Here is a 17,634-nt window from a genome sequence, read left to right as displayed (position 1 = left end):
GAGTCTGAATGTGAAAATATGAAGACAAACAATACTGCAACTAACAATCACCTTGCTTGCCTCTGAGTGTCTAAGAAGTCCAACTCACTGACTTCTCATAGTGCCTTTAATGTTCTCTACACTGTCTTCTCCAAGCACCCTAGTTAGTGTAAAGCTTAATGGGTCCCGACTGATATGTGCAGTATGTTTTATAACCTTTTCCTCTTGCTTTCAAACCCTGTTCGCAGTGCGTGGGGAGATGCAACAACTCTCATCATACAACATTCTGATTCACAAAGAAGCAGCACAAGTGTTGTACATAATTTAATTTGCACTTCTGTATATAAATGTTTACTATATTGCACACTATTGCAGCACTTAAAAACATCTAATTATTTGCAAAAATTAGTAAAATACTTTAAAGGATTTAAAAATAAGGGTTTTAATGCAACTGACAAGATAATAAAAAAGCAATTTACTTAATGAGATACAATCCTTTATGTTGGAAATGAAAGTTACATACAACTAGAGTACAATTAAAATATGCCATATAGTTCAACACTTAATTCCTCAAATGTGTAAAATTAACAAGCTTCTACTGTCATAGATATACAATTTTTTCCATATTGTGAAAAGGATTTTTCAAATTAAATACAGGTAACATAATATTCGTAGTTATATTTTATGACTGTGTTTAAATGAGAGGGTTGTATAATACTCACATTGTCAAATGTACTCACTAATGCCTTGGAAATTGCACACTTCCCCTCCTTTTCCAAAATAGAATCTCATTTCCATACTGAAGTCTATTATGCCATATTGGAAAAGTATTTTACTTTCTAACAGGATTTTCATAAAATTAAAAAATAGCATAATATCATGGCATTAAGATGACTTTTCCACTTATGCCCACGTAGAATTTAATCTGGATATCAGACAGACATGTCAGAACCAATTTCCTAGACTTTTGTCTTATTGTACACGCAAGATGAATGATTACAGTATTTTACAAAACAAAAAAAAAATCTCGGAACCTTACTAGTATTATAAATGTAATGTTTAAAAATTAAAATCATAACAGAATCAAATTGTGATCTCCAACATTTATTAAAATCTTTTAAAGTTCATAAACGACAACAAAGTTACTTGTAGAATTTATCGCATACAGCTAGCATACAGCAGCATGTCCTTGGTCTAAATGAAATACAAAAGATTTTAACATTTTCATACAAAGGATTTCTTTAAATTTATTAATGTGACGATATATCTTTGTTACATAAAATTTGCTACAGCAAAGTATCTTATACTTTTCTTGCACATATGTAAATATGGGTGGACAAAGACTGCATTCAGTGTCAGCCTCCTAATGACGTTGTGCAAAAATGCTCAACAACCTAAACATACAGAATGTTGGATGGTATGTTTCATACTCTGTAAAATGTCTACAAAGGCTTTTCTTAAAGGAGTGTCATACAGATTAAAAGGAAGGAATGCCAGTGGTTTATTTGCACTGACATTCAAAACAAATACAATGGCTATGTATCAATATAGCTCTTTTTTTTTTTTTAAAACAATTCATCCTTGTATGCATGTAAATTTATCATAAAATATGAGTCTAAACTGTTTAGATGTGCTGTTTTAAGACAGGTCACTGAGACAGCCAGAATCAAGTGTATAAATAAAACTACTATGAATAAGTTTAAAAGCAACCCCCAAAAAAGTGCTGAGCCACTGATTATTAACATTGAAATAAATGTGTAAAAGTGCCCAAAGCTAGCACATGGTAGCAGTATCTTTTAAGTCAGTTGGTGAGAGTATACAAAACATAATTAAGCCCAAATACTTATATCTGTGTGACCATACATTCTGTTTGATTGAAAGAAAGTAGGTTAGAAATGAAGACACAACGCAACTAAAATAAACCCAGCTGTTGCAGTTTTTAAACTTTGTCTCTTTTCTTCGTGAATGAAGTGCTGTAATTAAAAAGAAAATGATTGTAGCAGTACTCCATCCTCAGTTTACTAATATAGTATACCAGAATAAAAACTTGGCAATAACCTCTTAACAGCTAACAAAAAATAACCGTGTTCATCCAGCGATGCATCTAGAACATTACTTTGCATTTGCTAAACCATTTGTTTTTCATAGCTAATGGCAGAGCGCATTTTGCTTTTTGTGGTGTGGTGGTTTTTATTTTAATGGATGCCTTTTTTCATCAAAAAAGGCTCAAAACAAGGAATACTTTGGGAGCCCAAACACTGGCTTTTTTTTTTTTTTTAAAAAAAAAAAAGTGAATCAAAATGAATCATATTCTCTACAATACTGACCAAAACTTCCTTTAAGAGTTTAGGGTTCATGTTCTTAAAAAAGCCATTTCATACCTGCCCAACTGAAATGCTGGTAAGTTGACTTGGTTAAATATGGTCCAAAATCCAGACCAGGTGGAATTACTCCCTCTCATGAGACTGTAAGCTTTCCATGGTACAGTCTGGTTATGGCAATTCACCTACTGCCTAGGTGGGAAATACAAAGGAAGGAGGCAGTGACGAAAACTGCAGAGATGTAGAAAACCAAGGCACGGGGTCTAGCTACTGTCCCCTACTTAAGCCATCCAATTGATTCTACTGAATTTTGGTCAGTCTCCAGGAAGAAATGTTTTTAAGTTAATTTAGCAGACATTTATATGGCGATAAATACTACCTTCAAAAATGCTAAAAATGTTGGCTAGGTTTAGTCTGAGCTACTAAAAAATTATTATAAATTGTAGCATCAGACACAAGACAGACAAGAATTATTGGCTGGCACAGACTAGAAGCAACATTTATCTTTCACTTCAGTCTAAATCACACTAGCCGCAACACCTTCCATTTCACTCACACAAATAATACATTATTCAAAATAAAATGGAGCATTCTTGGGTAAAAAACTACTTCATTTTAAAGGGGGAAAATGAACAATACACAGAAACAAAGAACGACAGAAACCAAAGTTAAGTAGGAAAGTGGTCTATTATTCTGTGTTACTGCACAAACAGTGCTTGCTTAATTGTGCCTAGTTAGAAGGGTTGGTGCAAACTGCACACATGGAAGATGGCAATAAAGACCTCAGTCAGCTTTGTGGAATGAAGTAACTAGGTAACTGTTTTGACATATGATGGTCTCAGCTCCACCTCATCTGTTAACAGAGTGCAAAGATCCCAATGTGAGCCCTGATGTCGTCTTGTCCTCTTACTCCTACTAAAAATCAGCAAATTCTTTTGCACATTTTTCTGTTAGAGACGCACGAATATCTTCTTCTTCATAGTCATCAAAGTTGCTGGTATCTCCAGGGCCTCTGCACTTTGGTATGAATGGAGCTTCTACCTGTATGGGCAGCAGGGGGAAGAAAAAAAAAGCATATGAAATGTTATCGGCCTAATACCCTTAGATTTAACATTGTGATAATGAGCACGATATTCCCATTACTCCTCAAATCCTGCTAAGAAACCAGCTATTACAGTTTAAATTCACAGTACATAAATAAAACCAGCCTAAGAAGGTGCAGTCCTCGATGTGTGAATGTAAGTTGAAAAAGACTAGTATCTCACTGACAAACATCAATAAAACAATTCCTTCCACTTCAAAAGTTTAGTTCTCTTCTTGCAGAAGAGACCCTGCTCTCTTCAGGTCATCAGCTGTGTGGTGCGGCTCCCAGCGCAGTCACACAGTCATGGTGGAAGCAGATTAGATTGATTGCCATTCAACACTACTCAAACATCTTTGGGCAGTTTGGAACCCCTCTCCTCCTACTTACCAACAATCCTCTATTTCCAAATAAAAACGAACCTAATACAAGTTTAAAACAATTTGTTCTGCATTTCCTACAAAGTTCCTCCTAGGACCTAACTGCAAGTGGGAAGTGAAAGCCACCTCGAAACTAGGCCACCACTGAGACAAGCAATGACTTGAAGGGGTCACTAAAGGACTGTATAGGAAGCCATCACAGCTCTAATTAATGATGGCAAATCCCTTCTGGTAAAGACTGCCTGCACATCGTCTCAGATCCACATATTGTCATCGACCAGCCTCGAGATTCAGTGCATCTCATGTCAGCTGGATGGTAGTAAGCCATTCACACTCAGGTATTGGAACCAGTTGTTTTCCAGGACCCTCTTAACTGCTGCTTCTTGAAGTTGAGGGAACCTGGAGCTTTTTGAAGTTGACCTTACAATAAAATTCTTGGGCTACAACTTAACAGTCTAAATCTTTCTGTCAATTTCAGCCTCTACTTATCTTAGAAGTTAAACTGAAGATGACATTAAATGAAGATAGGGGTCTGCACAGGGACACACCTGCATTTTTACTGGCTAACAGCTTATGCTGTCTCTACACAGTCAGGGAAAAAAAAAAAGAAAACAAAAGGAGTTATTGCCAACTTGCAGACGCTGAAATGCTATTTTAGGGATCAGACTACTAAATTCTACCTTGACTCAGTTAATATTAATTCAAATATTAATCTTTCTAGTCTATCACATCTCAAAATTCAAAATAAAGCTTAATTACTTTTTAAAATAACTGAAATTTTAGAATCAACTGCATGCTGGAAGAAGGAATAGGCAGGGTTTGGAGTTGATGGGAGGCAATGATGAAGAATGGACGATAAAGAAGGGACCAGAGAGAATGGAAGACCAGAGAGAGGGGAAGATGCTCTACTGCAACAGGTCTAGGACAAACTGGAGTGCGAGGCATGATTATCAGTATGGCATTCCTCTTTTTCATTTGACAGGTGCCTGGTTTATCTACCCTTACAGTAAGCAAAATTATAGCAAAATTACTGAGGTGATGCAAATTTAAACCTGAAAACGCAAAGTAATCAGACAAGTGTATCTCTCTGGGACATCCCAAGGAGCATGTGTGCCGGAGGCAGCACAGCAGGGCAGGCATGGCTCCAGCTGAGGCAGGGGATCAGATCACACTTTGCAATCGCAGAACTGCTCAGTGCCCAGTGCCCCGAGTAGATTCCTCATGGCGGGGGGCAGGTGTGTGTGTGTGTGTGTGTGTAAATCAGTAAATTAAAGAGGTACAGCACAGACTAAATACAATTGGGTGACAACACTACACCTCCAAGAAATAACACTAACTTTCTGCATTTATAGACTGTGCTACAATTGCCATGTGTATCCTTTTGTTTCTAAAACAATATACGTGTTTAGGTGATTTATCCTGAGAGAATACACAGTCTGCATACATACCTAGCCTACAAAGCCACATATTTACTATTATCTGAATTCTGTCTCTGTGTCTTCTCAAATTGATTTTCAATTACTCTTTTACAAGAAAGCTCAGAGCACAAGAAGTATCTTATTTACTGCTGGAATTTTAGAACATGTTCAAATGAGATGCCTCAGATTTTTCCTATTATCTTCACTAAGGAAATCCCTAAGAAGAGATTGCAGGAGATAACACTGGTTTATAGTAGAAATACCTGTTTGGCCCTAAGTACAACCATATTATCAGGCAGTATTTTAATAAAGAGCTACGCAAGCACACAAAGAAAACAAGACTTGACGTTATCTGAAACGTTAAGTAATTGACTGGTTCACTTATAACTGTAGCATAACAAATTATTCACATTACATTAGCTGCCAAGGAACACTACGTTTATTCAGGAAAAGACACGCTGTGGTAACAGCCACTGTGAAAAGCTGGTATAAACCCAAAGTTTATTGCTACATTTCTATGACTGCTTAAATGATATTACAATCCATGCTGTTGTTTCAGATCCTTAGTATTACAGCATTTATTCCTTATAATTAGAAGCGTCAAACTTATTCAGCATCAGTTTTCACAGTCCTTTAAAACCAGTAATAGCTATTCTGACTGTACTACTAGTTCACATTTTAAAATATTTCTTGTTTCTGTGAAAGTAATTCTCTACAGCAGTGTGTTAGCAATGCTAAGAATATTTAGCACAGTATTAAAACATCTGATTTAATATTATGGGGCCTGGGTGTCCCCAGACGGCATATCAGTGGATGAAACTCAGTGCATATAAATAAATCTGCCTTGCAAACAGGCATTAAGAAAGCAAAGAACAGATAATTATAATTCTGCAATGGGGAATCTTTTCTTAAAAACATCTATACTTAATACAAAGAATACAGGATGTGTTAATTGCACCCTGTCTTCTAGTAATTAATACATTAGTGAATACTACAACAACTGTACTGTCAGTTTGTGTAGCCAAACAACCAGTTTCTTTTTATAAACTATTGTTAGTATTTAGGTTTGGCCTTTAAAATACTGCTGTTACAGCAGCAAGTTCATGCCTCTATAGTCAAGACTTAGCATTTCAACAACGTAAACCAATTCCTTCGAATATTATCGCTCAACTAACCTTTTTACCAACACCTAGACACAAAATTATCTCTCCACCCAAGTCTCGGGACAACACCGATGAAATTACTTCAATCTTTTATTGCTGTCTATCGAAAAACTAAAAATTCAGAGGCTGCATTTAAGAGAACAAATAATTTCTTAGAAATCTGTTTCTAGTAACTCACTAATCTACAGATATTTAAATTTGACTCCACCTTCAAGGGGACAGGGAGCTTTGGAGCTACTAGAAGACAGACCTAGACTGAATTGCCATCATCCTCATCCCTTTCCCCAGCTTCGTCTCCCAGCTCTATTTCATTCATCGTGGTAGCCACTAATGTGCCTCCCTCTAACTGACATGTTAATGGCTGCTCATGCTCTGAAAACATGCCCAGTTGTGTCTGTTGCTTGCTTTTTTATGCAGGTTCATAGTGCAGACTGGGCACAGACTTTCTAAAAACCACATTACAAGTAAGGTTGGTCAGGCAGGTCTAGAAAACGATTCTAAAAATGCCAGAAAAAAAGCATTCAGCAGGGCTCTTCTCATTGCCACAGCTTATGGAACTGCAGTAAAGTGTAGTGTCAGAAGATAAAAACTCCTCAGTAGATACAGAGGATTGAGTACACTCTCTACATCTGATCCTGTCCCAGTCACAGACAAAGCAAGAGCAAGAAGGAGGGAGCATACTTCTTTGGCAGAAAAAAACCCCAAACCTCTAGCTCTGGCTAGAGCTTCTCCACACTGAAGCACAGTCTGACTGCTAAGAACTAGCTGGAAAGCAAAACAGATTCCTCTCTGCTGTGGAGGAGTATTTATAGATGCCACTATAGCAGGGGTTAAATAAAAAGTGAGAGAGGCAGGAGATGGCTCACTCTGAGATATTCCAGAAATAGACTAAAGCACAACGCCAGTTAAGAGAACATGAATGTACACACAGAGGTCCAGGATAAAATACCAACAAGAAACAACCTAATTCAATCAGTATATACTCTTCAGAATCCTAAAGATTAAATGACTTTCCCCTTTTCTCAGTTTAATTAAAAGTGACAGATACAGGAAAGCAGAAATAAACAAAATAATCAGAAGTTTTACTTCAACCCCTTAAAGACCTGTAATAGTTTTGATCAGGAAGGGTCTTATTGATCAAGAAGGGTCTTACCTTTCTCTGATAAATGGCAATCCAATCTGTAGTTGCAAACCACTTGTGATTCTTTATGTCATTTACACCATTCTTGAGATTTCCATATCGTTTGGTCAAATCTACCTGGAGTAAATTTCTTAGAAGATCCTTTAGGTCTGAACTGAAGTGTGACGGGAACCTTACCTAAAATTATACATCCACAACATTAAAAAAAATAACATATGAATTTCATTCTTCCCCCTGTGAAGTAAAACAATGTTTACACAAAAGGAAACACTGGGGCCATTTTCTGTTCTTCCTCTAAAACCAAATCAAGTAGGAATGCATGAAAAGAGAGACTATTATGTTGCACATGTATTTCTGTTTCACAGAGCCTTTATCAATAGCATTACCTAGTCCATCTACCATTTTTTGAACTGAAAATTTCTAGATCTGATTGAGTTCAGGAAAAACATTAATTTAATGTAATAATAACATAAAAGCTGAATTTAACGGTGTCTCACCAACATAACATCATCTCAAGGCATTCTCAACTATTTTCTAGGAACAAATTTTTAGATTGCGTTATATATATATACACACATGCACACAGGAGATATAGTATAGTATAGCATATATACAGCATATATAGATATGCTCTGAAATGACTGAACATTCATCAATCATATATGAAAATTCAATCTGCAACTTTATGCTGTACTGTAATCTGTTTCTGATAACTAAATACACCAACACCAGAAGTCTTACATAAATAATACAGCACTATTTGAAGATAGTACACGAGTGACTTGCCAATACAATTAATTCAAACCTGGCTAAGAAACATTTGAAGATGATTTATGGGATGTAGTTACATAGGGTTTTACTAGCAAAAGATCTACTGATACCATTTGAGGTAGCAGAGAGAAGAAAGGGGAAAAGAACAGGCAGAAAGTTGTATTTCTCATGCTCAGTCTCAACATCTGACACTCCCTACATTCAGCTGATCAGTTATGATGTAAATGCAGAACATGGAATTATTTAACATAAAAACATGTTGCGAAATCAAGAGGTCTGATAATGAAGGACACTGCTTCAGTTTACCTGTCAATATGGCTCTAGTGTAGTACATGAGAAATTCACAGGTTTTAATGAATGTAATACCTACACACCTGACAAGTAAGGAAATATTAACTCCATTTTCTTAGTAGAGAACTAAGTGCATGAGGTAGATTAAAGGAAAGACTTAAGGTTATAAAGGAAACATACTGCTAGCTGAGAACTGAATGTTAGAGTTTCCAGAGTTCAAGTCTAGTGTGGTTTCTGCAACTATTCATCCATGGACTCAGTAAAAAAGGTAGATGACCAACAGTACGAATGTCAAGCGAAAAAAAAAAAAAAAACACCTGAAAAAAATGCCCAAGTTTTTTTTTTTTTTGAAGATAAACATTTCTTTAGAAATGTATATTCGTAAATGAATTCCCATATATTCATAGAGACAGCTGAAGGCTCACAGTATTACAGCCTTTCGAAGAGCAACCACCTTCTTGATTTAAACAAGATCCTAGACAGGAATCAAACTCATTGCAGGGTACCACAGGGCCTACTGAGGCACTGCCCCTGATTAGAATTAGAAGTACATAAGATGTGGCACAGCATGTGTTTATGTAGGGACAAGGAAGAGAAAAACTAACAAATCAAGTGAGCACTAGGAAACATGAAGAGACAACACTGGCTGGCAGGAGAAACAGAATGATCACATTTTTGTGCTAACTGGCACACTAAGAGATATTAATGAAAAATAAAAGGGAAAAGTTGGAAACACTTTTTTAAAATTTTACGTAACAATGAAAGCTGAACAGAACATTAGACATGTCTTGAACTACAGGTCTGCAGAAGTAAAGAAACCTACTATGAATTATTGAAGCTCTTTAGAGCTTCTCAAAAGCTTAAAAAATATTTCTAGAAAATAGCTAGGCATATTAAGCATATAGCTAAATAGTTGTTAATAGTTGGTGGATCGTTTTTATCCAAGCATAAAAGGATATAATACCATAACGTCTGTAAAATACACAGAGCCCCCACCTTGCCAGACACAATCTTCTCATAAATTTGAATGGGCTGATCTGCAAAGAAGGGGGGATATCCAGCTGCCATTTCATAGATTAACACTCCTAATGCCCACCAATCCACTGCCTTGTTGTAACCCTGCACAAAATGAGAAATACCACGGTTAGTACCATTTCTAACACAGTTTAAGATTTTCAGTATACATCTATGGAATGCAAAGAAAGCAAATGCATTATTGCTTGCTTAATACAGAATTTACAATCTAGTTCAAACTAAACCAAAGTTCACAGATTCCTACAGCAATATATTTAAAACCTAATACAGTGATGACAGTGAAACAGTGATGGAAGTGAAACATTTTGCACACATTCCTGTGCTGAGTTTCACTGATGCCTTTACACTGATGTGACAAGACGCCCTAAGCAACAGAAATGGGCACAATTTATTTATTTAAAATCAAAATAATCTTTCTACAGAATGACTGAAACCTCTTTCAAAGCTTAGGGAAATTTCACTACACATAACAATACTTCCTATATTCTATACCGTCATCTTTTTGTTTGATTATCCACATTTCAGAACATTTTCATATTTAGTAAACCAGCTACAAGAGCTTAAAGGTTAGTTAATTAGCTTTTAATAGAGTCATTTATGATCTAATCTTTAAAGCCTGAACATAAAATCATTAGTAAAATCTTTTAATATTAAAAAAGACAGAAACCCCCATCAACCCCATCCATTTTATATGTGTTCTCTGAGATCTTTTACAAACCTCAGGGTTAAGACTCAGTCTTTCCTGAAAAATCTACTACGGAGACTTTGCAGTAAATGTGTTGCAATTTCTTGTGCTGCTTTAACTGCATAGGGGCAAATAAAGCTGCAAATAACAAACATTTTCTCCCCAAATAAAAGTATTTTTGGTGTACTTTTAAAGATCTGCAAAGTATATTTAATTAAACCACATATTAAATACATAATTTAACATTATTAATTATAATTGTTTATATCATAAACAGTTCCATAAACTGTAAGGATATTTTTCCTTCACAAAACATTAAGGGCTACAGTTGAACAGCTATATGATAAACAATATTTCTTCTGTGTTCAAACACTTAGTGGAAGTACCAGACACAAACCGATCAACAGTAAGCTTAGACTGCATGTACTTTATGTGTAAAATCAGTGGTTTGTCATGTTTGATTTCATGTAAAGTGCCTTAAACCTGAAGCACTCTGCAACTTGTTATTTAGTGACTCCTGATTCATCCAATATGCGGTTCTTGTTACCTCTGGAGCTCCTGTTCTAGTCTGTTAACACTTCAGAATGTAATCACTCAGATCTGCTGTTCTGATAAGGATGCCAGTTAAATAACCTAATTACAGATTCTTTAAATCTCTTTTTACCCTCACAAGTTACATGGTAAGCATATGCAGAAGGTTCTGTACTGTGAAAACACCTGCTTTGGAGTAAGTTTTAGTATACTGAAAACATACTTACAATGCAATGATTGCATTTTGTCTAATTCATAAAGAGTTGACTAGTCAAGATTTGATTTTTGGAAGTATCAGCAATGGTTTATCCCTCAGAGTGTAATAATTGGGTGATAAAATAACAAGACAATGTACCTTGCTGAGAATTATTTCAGGTGCCAGGTATTCTGGAGTCCCACATAACGTCCAAGTTCTTCCTTTTACTCTTTTTGCAAAGCCAAAATCCGTGACCTGTCATCAGAAGAAATAAATTGACTAAGAGTATTTCTACAATGAAATTTAAAATTAAGTACTTCTGAAATATTTTGGAAATCTATTTTATACAGAGGAAAAATTTACTTCTCAAATCACACAGTATCATATAGTCAGATATACTTTTAGTAGCCAGTCCTTCTGATACTTCTAATTCAGACAGATAGAAGGTTTCTCATGATAAAATTAATAAATAACAGAAAATATATATTTTCCCCTGACACAAGCTTCTATTTATAATTTTAAAATTTTAAAAAAATCAGTGGGAACTATGGTTTACTAATCTTCCACATGTACTGCAATTACATTAATCATTTTTCTTATACTCTTCACATCCAACTGTTTATACTGCTGAAAGTTTATAGAACATGAATATGAACAAGATATTTATCTTTTCCTTTAGTTAACAAATAAATGAATCACAAAAACAATCAAGATATCTGCCAGTCTTGTAAACTTAGAATTTTATTGCATAAGTGTATAAAGGTTATATGTAAAATTAGTGTGGGAATAAGACAACATAGAAGAGGTCTTCCAGTAACTTCTGAGTATCTTTGAAAGCATCACCAGAGTCAAGCTTGTTTATCTGAAATCTGGGGGGGAAATGTAGTAGTAACTGTATTCACAAATGGCAAGTTCTTGACCATTATAAATTCTTCATTCCACTTGTCATGTTTTCTGCAGTAAGTTTTCAGAACTCTGTATGCGCTATCATCCTCTGTGATTTTTCCTGGACCATACTGAGGAATACATACGGAAGCCAGGGAGTTACATGTCAAATTCTGGGATCAGTTTCAAGCTATCAAGTCTACACTTGTTTGGGGATCTGTTTCCTTTGTTTCCTCCTTCTTGGTATGATTTTCAGCCTATTCCCTGAGAAAACATACTGTACCACAATGATAATCATTGCTAATTACACAATAATCTGCGCTGATGTTTCTGATAAACTAGTATCACAATTAAACAAGCCAAACTCCAAACTATCAAGGCAGCTTTTGCTTCATTTTTGGTAGGAACAATAGCAATCACAGCTGGAACTGAACAGAGGGCGACATGCTGACTAGACAGACCTGCTTCAGTCAGCAAAGAATCATTTCTGTGTCTGTGAATGCACATCAGCCTACATAAGAAGAATACACTGCAGACATGGGACAAATGGTAATAGCTTTAAAATTCAAAACCAAAATGAACAGAGTTTCCAAACAAAATTTAGTTGGAGCTGCAGTATCAACATATGAACACAAAACCCCCCTCTCAAGAGCAGAAGCGAACCAACCACATATGAGAGGAGTGGCTGTTGGACCCATTATCATTTGCAGTTTGCCCACCACGACAAAAACATACTGTTGCATATAGCTGCCAATCTGGAGTAAGTTGTTCATAGGTTTACATTAATGGTGCTCCCCAACCACATTAACAGAACTTGTATTTATCTTCTCCCTACAGTGTTATTTTATTCTCCATGCAAAATTATTTTACGGTTATAAACAACATAAGATATGAACCCCTTCCACCTCTCTCAAACATTTTTATTATGTATTTTCCTATTAAATTCTCGTATGGAAAAAGGTGACACAATGAGGAAAGAAAAGCTTCTGTAGTTTAAGGACTGCAAAGCATTGCAGGGTGCTTGCTGCTATATAGCACAAGCCTTCCCATTTGCCATTTAGATCAAAAACATAAGAGCTAAAAGGAAAATGAGGAGGTGCCGTGACAAGCTGTTGTAAAACCAAAGTTGTCATTTGCAGCACTGCGGTTCTGATCTGATCTCAGCTCAGCTCTTACTCCAGATGTGCTGAAAAGATTAGGATCTCCAAGAGCGGGATTCATCTGACTGAAATTAAGTACTGTAGTGTCGGTGTTGACATCTGAGCTGGTTATGCCAAACTACTTATATAGACAATGCAGAGAACCAGACATTTTACGGCACCTTTCATCTTGTTCTAGGGTAGACGTATAAAATAGGTCAGATGAACAGAGCCATGTAATCACCTACTTCTCACCACAGACCCCAAGGGAAACCTTGACAACTTGCTCAACTGCAGACAGCTCCATTCTGCATACTTAATTTTAGTCAGAGGAAGTACAATCCAATGGTTTTAACCATTACTAACCAGTAGGGCATTTTAATGCTCCCAGAATACATGCTGACATGCCAACCAGCTTCAGACCATTTATTCTAAACACATATGCTACAGTTACCTAATGCTATACTGTAAGACAAGGCTCACTCCACTCCCTAAATATATGAAGAATATCATACCTGGATGTATCCTTGCTGATCAATTAAAAGATTTTCAGGCTTTAGATCTCTGTAGATGAGGTCTAATGAATGGAGGTACTCAAATGTTAGCACTATCTGAGCTGCATAAAACCGTGCATGTGGTTCACTGTGAAGAATTAAAAGAATATTAAGTACCCCAATGCTATGCTAAGATACTGAAACAACCATGTAACTGCCAGGGACAAATTAAGTATCTTTTAACTGGCTCTTCTACTGTGTAACAAGAACAAAAAAAAAAGGCAAACAGCAAACATTTTAGAATTGATACACTAATTCCCTAATTTAAGTCTTGCAGCTAAAAAATACATGCAAATCAAGATGAACGTACCCCACAGTACAGAGCTTAGACTTTAAATTTTACTTTTAGAAACTATGATTGACTTTGATGACAATATGCATAGGAATTCCAAGATTCTATTGTGCATACATCATGAATGCCTGTATTAACTAACTGAAAAATAAATAATTACAAGTTTTTCATTGCCTGACTAGTTTAAGTCCACTGAAAGGGGGGTAAATTAAATGCACTTACCCCTTCAGAATTTTTTCTTCAGTACTAACAAATTTTATAAAACCCTCTTCCCAAATTAGCAACATAAGCCTTTTTAAAGGAATAATTTCATTAATACCCTTACCTGAACCTTCCAATTCTTCTTAGATGTGAAAACATTTCACCACCAGGAACATACTCCATTACCATGTATAAATTAGAATTGTCCTAAGGGAGTAAGTAAACACATACAAATACGGATTAGGTATGCTATAGTCTCTGTAATTCCTAAATATAGTATATTTTATTAAAAAATGAAAATGAAAAATTGTAGCCATCCAATGACCTTAACAAATAGAAAGCAACACAGGTAGAAATTCTCGAAAAACTACAAACACACATGACAAAGGAGCATCATATATCTCAAGAAATCTATTTTAAAGTAAATTTGAATAAACATAATTAGTGAGTTCCTGATGCTGAATGGTGTATAAGTGACCTGAAGGAAGGGAGGATAAGATGCCTACTGCAAGACAAGACCTTGCACTCTTAAAAGTTCAGAATTGACAGACAGGTATTCTTGCCTCCCACAGCTCCAGTCCCAAATCTTAAAACTGTCAAGATTAAGGTAGAAGATATTTGTTCATTTTAAATGGTATTCAAAAATTTTAAAACAAAGAAACAAATATATAGAGGACGCATATCAGTCTATAATTCAGGAATGTACTCAATTTCTTTACAGACTATCACATACTGTCATGAAATCAGAAGTTCTTTCCTTCAGAGTTAAGACTGTCATTAAGACCTGCCTCAGGTATAAGTCTCCAGCAAAAAATCTGCAGAACAATTACAAATTTGCTATTCCATATGTTGGTACAGAAATACATCCTTTGGTTTCTCTCAAAGACAGAATGATGCCTAAAAGCTCCCTGCTGTATGATTTCCCTCCAAAACGAGGGAAATCTGAGTTTAATTTGATTTTTATTTATTTGGACATATCCTTTCAATCATCATCTGTTGAACTGGGGTGTGTGCAAGCGTGCACACAAGTGCAGGAACTCCTGCAACAGGAACAGCCTGGCAACAGTGCCAAGCGAGGCATCTTTGAAAACAAAAATACTTAAAACTATTGTACTGTACAGGTTAAATGTATCTAAAGTTTGAGCATGCACTTCCCTGAAACCCAAACAACTACTTTTAAAATAATGATTACCTTAAAAGAATACTCCAGTTTTACAAGGAAAGGAAAATTCACCGCTTGTAATATTCTCTTCTCGTTCAGTGTGTGTTCTATTTGCTTCAGTTTGACGACCTAGGAGAGAAAAAACAATCATCAGTTTAACTATGACATTTTATAGTTCTTGATAAATTTTTCAGCCTAAAACAATTAGTTGAAAGCAAGCTTGTAACTTTACAGATAATGAAAAACCTTATGGATTACTAGTACAATAACAGTGCCTTGAAAGTATTAAAAAGTCTAATGACATTTTGAAGAGTAATACTCATGCAATATGGTTTCCATATAGCTCTAGAAATAGTGTTTCTTACTACATGCTGAGTATAGCAATCAGTAAGGAAAACATTTTACATTTTCTTAAGAATTGTTTGTGTTTGTAATGGAGATACTTCTGCACCAAGATGACAGTTCAATAAAATCCATTTGACCTTTGGACCCTTTGCTAAGAAAGGCAGGAAAACGTGTCAGATACATTTAATTATGAATTTTGTTACGCGTGAACAGGAGTAAACTGACTTATTTTATATAGCTCACATGTTAGTGAGAAGACCAAGGAGAATACAGATTCAAAATTTCCATACTTCTGCCAGACCTCTGAATGGGTTTTGCTTTTCTGCTTAGCAAACCGCTTAGCAAAGGCATTAAAAAAATTAAATGCTACCTTCTTGGAATCCATGATAATGTTAAGCTGCTAACAAGGCAGCAAGTGGCAGATTTCTGATCATTGCTCTTTCTCATTAACAGTTGGTTTCCTTGTGTTAAATGCCAACATTACATAACCGATTCTCTCCATTTTACTTAATTCCTATTGCACAATTTATCTATATCTCGTTTTGAGAATGGCATGACTTCCAAGTAAAGTTACTTCCTCCCCTGGAAACAAGGAGAAATTGTACAAGAGTGATCAAAACAAGTCTGGTTTTACATGTTCGGAAACCAAATTTAACTGCTATAAAATAACAGATAAGCAAGATATTCCAATCCTGACCGAAACTGTGTTTAAATTTAACTTTTAGATGCAAAAGGTAGTATCTATAAAAAACCACTACTGTTTTGAAATAAACGCCATGCAAAATAAATAGTTAATTAAAAATACTAAATCTCTTTTGAATCACAGATCTTTAGGGACCAAATAAAAATTTTGCTCAAATCAGCTAATCTGTGGGAAGTGTCCCCTTCATCCCTAAAAAGCTATGGTACTGGAATTATCTTGGCCATGAAAGCAAGCAAGCTAAAGTTTTAGTTTGATACTGTGAAGCATTCAGCTGCAATGCTAGACAAGATTTTACCACCCTTCCTGCATCATCTGCTGGTTAGATACTGGAGGGTGATGGCAGCAATAGCACAGGCTGAAGCTGCTGTTTTAACACTTCGTAATATCAAACTGGAGCCTCAGATAAACACGGCTTTGCTCACATTTAAGCTCTGGCTCAGGGCATGACCAATGACAGCTTCCTGTAGATCAAATGATATCTGGTAATAGCAGATTCTCAACAGCTTGTTTGTGTCTGAGATTTTGTTAACAGTATTTTCTTTCCAAAACCAATTACATAATGAAACTAGCCAAGCAATGGTATGTTACAGGTATCTTGCCTAAAAGGCAGACAAATAACAGAATACCAACCCTACACACAAAACTACTGGCTACATTAACATCCATTACTTTTTTTTTTTCCTTTCATATCCTGATGAAGCAAGCGTAAGATTGGATAACAAAGGGACACACAATATGCTTTCTCATTTCAAGTAAAATGTAAATGAACAACTATAGGCAGACTGCACATTGTGTAATTTCAGACATCTGTATATTTTCTATAACATACAAAGTGATAGAAATGTGTTCTCCTTAAGCCATCTCCTATTTTTTGATCAATTAATAGAAGTTACTAATATAACACTAATATATTTCTAATAGAATACATAAATATATAATTATATATGCTAACTAAGTTGAAAAAGCACGTATTTCATAAAGGAACACTTCAAGACTTCTGATTATAGACAAAACCATCTAATTTACTAATAGAAGACTGATGTCTGGAGGCGAACATCTTTATAATCCTGTGAATCTTTTGCTGCAAGTCTACTGCAACCATTAAAAAAAAAATGCCAGAATTGACACTAAAAGGTTTCTTTTTGTCTGACCATTAGTCTTTAATTAGATGATTCATTATTCCAGGTCCAGGACCCCAAATCACATGTAAAGAATACTGGCACTGCAACTCAGGGAAAACGGTTTATGTCACTGCCATAGTTCCATTACATCAAATTACTCAGGAATGTAATAATGCTTAAGTGCAAGAGTGCACACTGAGGCAACACTGACTTTCATTTTCTCAGTTGCTGATTGTTAAG

The 17,634-nt window shown here is 35.6% G+C and overlaps 1 protein-coding gene across 2 annotated transcripts in view; it reads right to left on the bottom strand.

Annotated features, from left to right (window-relative positions):
- Positions 1 to 396: 396 nt before the first annotated feature.
- Positions 397 to 17,634, bottom strand: part of PRKACB (protein kinase cAMP-activated catalytic subunit beta) — a 76,767-nt gene continuing 59,529 nt past the window's right edge. For both annotated transcript variants that reach the window (XM_074876391.1, XM_074876390.1), the window contains exons 4-10: positions 15,256 to 15,354; positions 14,188 to 14,270; positions 13,532 to 13,658; positions 11,152 to 11,247; positions 9,542 to 9,664; positions 7,496 to 7,660; positions 397 to 3,341 (exon numbers count right to left, since the gene is read on the bottom strand). In XM_074876391.1, the coding sequence (XP_074732492.1) occupies positions 3,216 to 3,341; positions 7,496 to 7,660; positions 9,542 to 9,664; positions 11,152 to 11,247; positions 13,532 to 13,658; positions 14,188 to 14,270; positions 15,256 to 15,354 (819 nt within the window). In that variant the 3' untranslated portion in view covers positions 397 to 3,215. The remainder of the gene's footprint in view (positions 3,342 to 7,495; positions 7,661 to 9,541; positions 9,665 to 11,151; positions 11,248 to 13,531; positions 13,659 to 14,187; positions 14,271 to 15,255; positions 15,355 to 17,634) is intronic.

This window comes from Strix uralensis, chromosome 8, assembly GCF_047716275.1.
Source record: "Strix uralensis isolate ZFMK-TIS-50842 chromosome 8, bStrUra1, whole genome shotgun sequence".
In the NCBI taxonomy this organism is placed as follows: Eukaryota; Metazoa; Chordata; class Aves; order Strigiformes; family Strigidae; genus Strix; species Strix uralensis.
The sequence above is the reverse complement of the archived record's forward strand: the minus strand, read 5'-3'. Positions and strand labels throughout refer to the sequence as shown.